This window comes from Triticum urartu, chromosome 5 (genome assembly GCF_003073215.2).
Source record: "Triticum urartu cultivar G1812 chromosome 5, Tu2.1, whole genome shotgun sequence".
In the NCBI taxonomy this organism is placed as follows: Eukaryota; Viridiplantae; Streptophyta; class Magnoliopsida; order Poales; family Poaceae; genus Triticum; species Triticum urartu.
Window position 1 is genome coordinate 475667378 of NC_053026.1, and position 7682 is coordinate 475675059.

Here is a 7682-nt window from a genome sequence, read left to right on the forward strand (position 1 = left end):
CGTCTCGCGGGGGCTCTTGGATGAACACAACACATGGTGTGCCACGAGAAAGTCACATAATGTTTAGTGTCATGAGGGGCACACGTGTTTGTGAGTTGGCCGGAAAAAAATGGTCCACTTTGACCCGCTATAGGCATGATAAATTAAGTTACGCAAAAATTTCGTTGTAATTTTTCACCTATGGAAAAAGCTACTGAAACACACCCGGGTTTTTAGGTATAAGTACCATGATAATATACGAACCGTAGAATCAGTAACTCATGTACAATCCCCCATGGTAACTTTGACCGGAGGAGGTTGATGTAAACATACCTTGATAATTTATGTGTTGGTACCACGGTATATTACGCATCGAGGAGCTGAATAACTTATGTATAGAACACAATGGTAACTTTGAAAGAGGGTGTAGTTGTTGAAACATAGTACCTGATAAGTTCTATATAAATAACATGATAAGTTACGCAACATAGGCCTGATAACTTGCATACGAATACCATGGTAACTTTGACCCGAGGGAAAATCGTGGTAATTTTCTGTAATAACACGATTGTAAAAAAAGCGTCAAAAGGAATAGTTTTCTTTAGTTGAGCAACAAATCCCTAAGGATGAGTTGGTTGTGATGGTGTGCTTTGGTGCCTCGGAGTTGTGGGTTTGAATCCCACATGCGCAATTTTTTTATCACGTGGGAGACAAGAAGAAGTGACAGTTTTCCTGGGGGTGGGCGCGCGAGATGTGCGGGAAAAGCAGGTTTTTCGGGCGAGCCTACAGGGTTGTTCGGGAGGATGAGGGATCGAAGAGAGGGGAAGTTGTTTTGTATTTAGAGGGAAATGGATAAGGTATGTGTGGTAGTTTTAGCTATGTGACACACGTGTGCCAAATATCACGATCCATAAATAAAAATCGATAACAACGAAAGTCATTTTTTATGGGGGAAAAAACACAGGAAATGGTCGCCGCATTAAATCAGCAGCGCACTACCGAAGTTCCACGGGTGCAGCAAGGAAAATGATCGTGCTAGAGGAGCAGGAAAGCGCAAGCCAGCATTGACCTTTCGCCCGAGAAGTAGCACCGCTGGATGAGCTGTGTAACGATCTCTTTTTTATCCCGGAAAGATTGTGGAATGTCTCTGCCCAGTCCACGAACGAAGGAACATTGAGAGAAGAGAAAATACGCAGCGAGACTCACCTGGCAATTATGCCCCTGTCTGCACCAATATCTCAGCTATTGGTAGAATAATAATTCCACGGAAGCAGCTTTGAGTTTACAACTTGTCAACTAAGCAACCATGTCTCACAAATCACAACCCTAAACTGATGATAACTACAGTACATTTATAAAACATGATTTCAAAGCTACGAATATTACAAGCAGCAAATCATACAGAGCACACTTTCTTACACACTGTTCCAATGATAAATATATACACACAGATAAGACAATCCAAGCCACGCAGCAGGAGTTAAATCTCTTCTGTTATTTTCTTTGCTTACTTAAAACACCAAACGAGAAGCACATCAAAAGGACTGACGCCCTTCCAAGATGAAACGGACACAGGTAAGAAAGCATTGGCATATTGTATACCCTAGGTGAAAGGCACAAGCTCACAGGATACTCAGAAAGGCCGGTTCTTCATTTTGGAGATCAGACAGGGTTGTTCCTTGTTGAGATTAGACCCGGTGCGGCGTCAGAAAGCGGCGCGCGGTTTGCTAGTGAGTTCCACTGGTTGTGCCGTGGCCACTGCTGACCGAGCCCCAGTTAGTTTCTCCACCTCCCATCTGCACGGCGATGCTGTCCATCGACTCTGAGGTCCCACTTCTGTGACCCCAGCTTGATCGTCTCGAATGCATACCAGCCCTGCCTTCCATGAGCTCAACTGGAAGGGCTTCTCTGCTCAGATCCGGTGACGCATGGGTTATTCTGCCCTCTTTCTCATCCAGCATGCCCCCAACTTCTAAATCTCTTATATCAGCTCCTGACCGAGGTTCGTCCCATGATACTGGCTTCCTGCCCAATTCAAGGTCTCCAACAGGTTTGCCCATGTTTGGGCTCATGAAACCCCTGGTTGGTGGGCGTGATTGCTGTAAACCTTGCTCTACTGGGACCCTAGCTCGGAAATTGTTCTTGGAAGCGGGGACAGCAGTGCAGAAGATCTCCAGAAAGTTGTTCACCACACCTACGTTATATGGGTTAGCCCGCCGGTCGTACCGATACCTGAAGTTCTCATATGTAGTCTGCAAAGGTGAAAGATTGGATGATTACCAAGTTGCGACCAACTGCTTTAAATATCAAAAGTTTTAAAACAGGGGAAGGGAAGGAACCTGGTTGGTGCTCATCAGGTAGAAATGGAAGACAGAAAGACCACCAACAAACCACACACAAATAAAACAGTAGATGATCAGAACCATTGAGGCGGGTGTCTTCAACATTGCCTTCCAAATCGATGAACCTTCTGCATCTCTGATCTTAATTATGTACACCCAGCAGAACCCAAATACGTAGAGGCAGAGTAATGTGGTCGAGAAGACAAACATATAAAAGAAGCGATAATTACGCTGCAGCAGAAAAGCTGGTAGTTAGCGCCGATCAGTGATTAATAGTAGCAACAGAGAGTCACCGTGCGCATTCGGATAACAATAAAATATTAGACTGTGAAGCATTAAGCTACTTACCAGTCCTATGCATTGACCAACCCAAGGACAGTGATGATCAAAACGCTCCACACAGTTGTTACAGATAGAACAGTGAGAGCAACGAGGTGGCCGATACAGCATGCAGGTGTCGCAGTACTTGACCTTTACAACAACTCCATTTACATAAACATCCTTTGTCCGTGGTAAGCGCAATTGTTGTGGAGTCTGACCATTTCCAGTATCATTGTTCCCATCAAGGGATTCAGGTTCAGGGGGGTGCGTGTTACGAGGTACTATACCAGGATCTCTACCAGAGGTAAGAAGCAGCAGCGTCAAATCCTGGAAAATGAAAGGAACAAGGCTCAGACAAGTGTGAACTCTACAACAGTGCATATTCATAGGAACTCAGGTAAGAACAGAATCATCAATTTTTAACTTTCGTATCAACCGCACCCACCCGCCTACCATGTTCATCTTCATGATTATTGTATTAGAAATGACAAACCTTTTCTCAAATACTGTGTTTCCTTCAATTAAAAGGATCCATAAAAGAGGTCAAGTCATCGCCTTTGAAAGGTCACACAAAATGTTTCACAGGCATTCCCAAATAAGACTACTGCTCAAAATATCCTAACTGCAGCTAATCAAGGGAAACGCTAAAAGAATTTAAGCTCTGAGCTCAGCTAGTTAAGGTAAAATGAACTAATCCTTCTGATCAACCTTCATCTGAGCAGAAAATCAACAAGATAGAAAGAATTGCAGCTCCTCTGTATTGTTTGATTTTAAATTAGAGAAATGGTTCAAAGTAATTTCAAAAGAATGTTGTAGGAATCCAATCCATAACAGATTTTTCCTACAGAGTTCAAACAAATGAACCCTTCAAAATTCTTTTTGATTGCTTCTCTACACTACAATTCCTAGGATTCCAAGCCAGCTATTAGACCTCTTGGAAAATTCCCTCTGTGTCTATGACAACTATGACATGCACTCACTATCTAGAGATAATTCCTGTGTTCTTTTTCCTGTGGTGCAACTAAACAACTCCTCACGTGTAGGGTTCCACATCTTCACGTGTCATGATATCCTATTCATGTGCTTTTATCCTGCAAACCAAAGAGGTCCACTCATGGTACATGGTGTGGCTTCCCAAATCACCATTTTCCAGAAAAGGGAGGTGCCATTTGGCCATCCATCTCAACACTATTTGTAGGTCATTGCCCGGTACTAGACAAAAGAGGATCATTGCTGGAATTTCGAAAAACATGGAACACAACACCAAGAGACGCTGAGCTGAAATTAGTGCAATAGAAGATGGGGTGGAGATGGCGGACACAAAGAACCACTCTACTCTGAAAATACTCATTGTCAAATATGTAAGGTGTAATAGTATCATCTTGCATTTCTAGGCACTCTTATCATCACATTCAATCAAGGGTCACTTCTGACAGATTGATGCAAGAATTTATCTAAAATAAAATTGGAATTAACAATGTTTTAGCAACCAAAGCAAGGTAGGAAAGTTGGGGATCCTCTGTGTATGATAATTCATCACTGTCCAATGAATAATTATGTATGCAGAGAAACTTCAATTAGCATGAAAGGGAGCATAGTGTAACTGTCAATAAAAATTACACAACTCCAGACCAGCTGGTTAAGTTGTTCTAAAATGATCAGAGCAAAACAGAAGTGAAGTAAAAAACAACACTTACATATACTGTGAAGACAACCGCTACAACCATAACTGAAATCCCCCAGTGATCAGGAAAATCATTCATCAGATGTCTGGCAACAAATATACAGAAGACCAACACTGGTGCAAGGATGAGGAATATAGTGAGAAACAAGGATCTCACATCAGGTCCAAATATGAACCGCCCTTGCAAGAGAAACTCCTGAAAGAACATTCAAACTGTCGTCAACAAAGACCAATTGATGAAAGTAAAAGCGACAATTGCAAATACAAAAGTAGTAAACTCAAAATAACATGTATTCTATGAAAAATGATGTTGTTTGCAATAATTTAGCCCCTTAGTCGCTAAGGAACACAAATATCCTCTCAGCACATTAAGATAAAGGTTGATGGAATACAGAAGCCAATAGAAAACTAAAAGCTCTAGAGAGTGAACAATTACTCGAAACTAAAGAGATATGCTAACATATACTTGAGTGGCTGTGGATACGGAGTTCCGAAACAGCACTCGCGCAGACACTATCATGTGCGCTGTTACATGGGGCGGTTAAGAAAACATTTACTAAGGATTAGTGACTTGGTAACATCTGTAACTGGTTATAAATGGAAGGAAATTTCTACAATTCTATCTTATAAAATCTACAAAATGCAGAGCCACTGCCGCCCAAGCAGACTCTCCCTGAAAGAATGCCTCCGTAGACCTTGTTTCATAGATGGATGACAAGTTAATTCATTAGCAGTAAACGTGTGAGAGCAGAATTGGGGCTGCACATTACACATGCAGGGGGGAGCTTCACGGATGCCTCTTCTTTGAAGATAAGGTGATATTTACCACTAGATGGATGACACATATATTTATTGGCAGTACACGTGTGAGAGCATAAATGGGCTGCACATTACACGTGTGGGGGCGCTGTTTTATTGGCAGTACACATGTGAGAGCAGAAATGGGGCTGCACATTACACGTGCAGGGCGCTGCACGAACAGGTGCTTCTTCTTTGCATATAAGGTGACATTTAGAACTAGATGAATGACCGATATATTTAATGGTACACGTGTGAGCGAAGATTTGGTGCTGCACATTACACGTGCAGGGCACAGCTGCACGGGTGCCTCTTATTTGCAGATAAGGTGATATTTACTACTAGCAATATGCCATACTACGTCAAGTGCATCAAAAGGCAGTTTGTGATCCCACGTAAATTGGTATTTCCCCGTCAAGCATGACCATGCACTACAAACATAAAGCTCATATGCCAAATGTACTCAAAATAATGTCCGGTAGTAGCACACGCCTTTCCTACTTGCTAAAGACAAATCATGATGCATACATATGAGACCAGAACAAAGCCAAGTCCATAAAGAAGTTGAACATTTCCAACAAAAGTATTGGCATCATGCAAACTAGTACTTCCCAAGCAACTTGATAAAAACGCTGAAAATATAAGAACTATTTACACTGCATGTAGCACACATATCCAAGATGCCGACCAACATTCCATAGAGGTACAGCTACAACATACTAACAGGTACTTCCTCTGTAAACTAATATAATATTAGTTTACGGAGGGAGTACTATTTATATCACAACCGGAGCCATATTTCCAGCTAATAAGTAAAAACGACTAGACCACTGCGCTCGGTTCAGCATAGCACATCTTGTTGCCATCCGGTATACTGCCCAAGCACAAATTCCTATCAGGTGAACCAAGCACACGACACCATCAGAAAATGTGAGAACTCTTTTACACTGCACGTAGTATGCATATCCAGGACGCCAACCAACAAACATTCCAAAAGTGGCAGCCCAACAGCCACAACACACTACCAAGTGCTACTTAAATCAACTGGGGCCATCCATATTTTCCAGCTAACAAAGTAAAAACGAGTAGACCACATCACTTTTGGTTCATTCAACGCAGCACACCTTGACGCCATTCTCCCCCAGTAAACTAGCTGCGCATCCCAAACCTAGCAAGGCACGAATTCCAGTCATGTGAACAAAGGACGCCGCACCGCACCAGCTGAGCATCTGATTCCCCACCCAGCCGAACGGAATCGACGCCTAGAAAAGGCTACATCGGCACGCAAACCCCTAGGCAGGCAGGCAGGCAGGCAATCATGGCGCGCACGAGCAGCACGACCAGATCCAGATCCGCTGCGCACGGCACCGAATCGAGGGAGAGGGAGAGGGAGCGCTTACGTTGCTTCCCCGCCAGACTTGGTAAACCCTAGGCTGCTCCCCGGCGGAGCCGCCCCCGCCGCGGGACGACTGCGGCACGTACATCCCCGCCGCCACCCGCTAGACGACGACCAGTCCTCCTCCTGCTGCTGCGACTCCGGCGAGCCCGAACCGCTAGGCCGCCACCAGGCCCCGCCCACCAACCACCCCCGCCGCCTCCTCCAACTCTACGACGGCACGCGCGGTAAACCCCGGCCGAGATCTCGCCTCTCGCCGCACGGAGCAAGCCCGGGCCCGGCGCGGCCGCGCCGCGCTGGACGGGCGTGGGGGGGAGGAGGAGGAGGCGGCGGCGGCGGGGCGCGCGATGCGAAGACGAGAGGCGAAATGGCGAGGCAATCGGGGGAGAGGGAGGGGGGTGGGGTGGGGGGGACGAATAGTCGAGCGCGACTACTCGCGAGATGTGTACGCGCGCTGGGGGGACAGGCCGGCGTGCGCCTAGCAGCATCGCCAGCCGCGCGGGCTGGTTGGTCGGGGGGGGGGGCCCGGGGGGCGGGGGGGGGGGGGGGGACGGGGGCCGTTGGGAGACCGGTGGGGTTTGAAGGCTGTGTGTGATGATGGTGGGAGGATTTATCTGACTTTTTCTGTTGTGGAGGACTGACTCGTGGTTAGCTGCTGATGGTGGGAGCGGTACTGCTGCTGCCGGGGACGACGAGTGGGTGAGCGGCCGATGAGCGATCGATCCATCGACCGCATTGATGCCGTCACTTGATTTGACCGGGCCGTGCCTAAGTTGGTGATCGGAGAATTTCAGGGCTTGCTAGGCTATGGTCGTGGATGAAGAGAGGGAAACGTGGTGACTGGATGTTCACCCTCGTTGCCTTTGGGACGGACGGTCGGTGGCCGTTTGATCTTGATGGAAAAGCGGGGGAGGATGAAGATGTGGGAGGAGGTGGGGAGGGGCGGATCTTGGAACAACCATACGATGGTCGCCGTGTTTCAAAGCAACCACACAGAGGCTCGTTGGCGCCGTGTGGGTACTAGGCATCCCTTAAGCTTGAATGGAAGCATCGCCGAACCTCAGGTGTACGTGGACGGTCGGATCTCGACAATGGCGGTCAACGCGGAGAAAGACGAGAAGAATGGGTGGCGGCGTCGAAAGAAAGGTAGCAAGGATTAGCG

At 46.4% G+C, this 7682-nt stretch overlaps 1 protein-coding gene across 1 annotated transcript; it reads right to left on the bottom strand.

The window, feature by feature from the left end:
• Positions 1–1311: 1311 nt before the first annotated feature.
• LOC125509950 (probable protein S-acyltransferase 7) lies at positions 1312–6924 on the bottom strand. The gene is made up of 5 exons (XM_048675022.1): positions 6525–6924; positions 4340–4522; positions 2670–2969; positions 2319–2552; positions 1312–2231 (listed from the first exon to the last, which is right to left on the bottom strand). Exons 1-5 carry the CDS (start codon positions 6606–6608, stop codon positions 1707–1709), a joined length of 1326 nt encoding a protein of 441 aa, XP_048530979.1. The 5' UTR covers positions 6609–6924; the 3' UTR covers positions 1312–1706.
• Between the last annotated feature and the right edge of the window lie 758 nt (positions 6925–7682).

Coding starts and splice junctions, on each gene's coding strand:
- LOC125509950 (XM_048675022.1), bottom strand. CDS start 6,608: ATGTACGTGCCGCAGTCGTCCCGCGGCGGGGGCGGCTCCGCCGGGGAG. Junction 4,523..6,524: donor AAGTCTGGCGGGGAAGCAAC/GTAAGCGCTCCC, acceptor ATGTTCTTTCAG/GAGTTTCTCTTGCAAGGGCG. Junction 2,970..4,339: donor CGGTTGTCTTCACAGTATAT/GTAAGTGTTGTT, acceptor TTCATTTTCCAG/GATTTGACGCTGCTGCTTCT.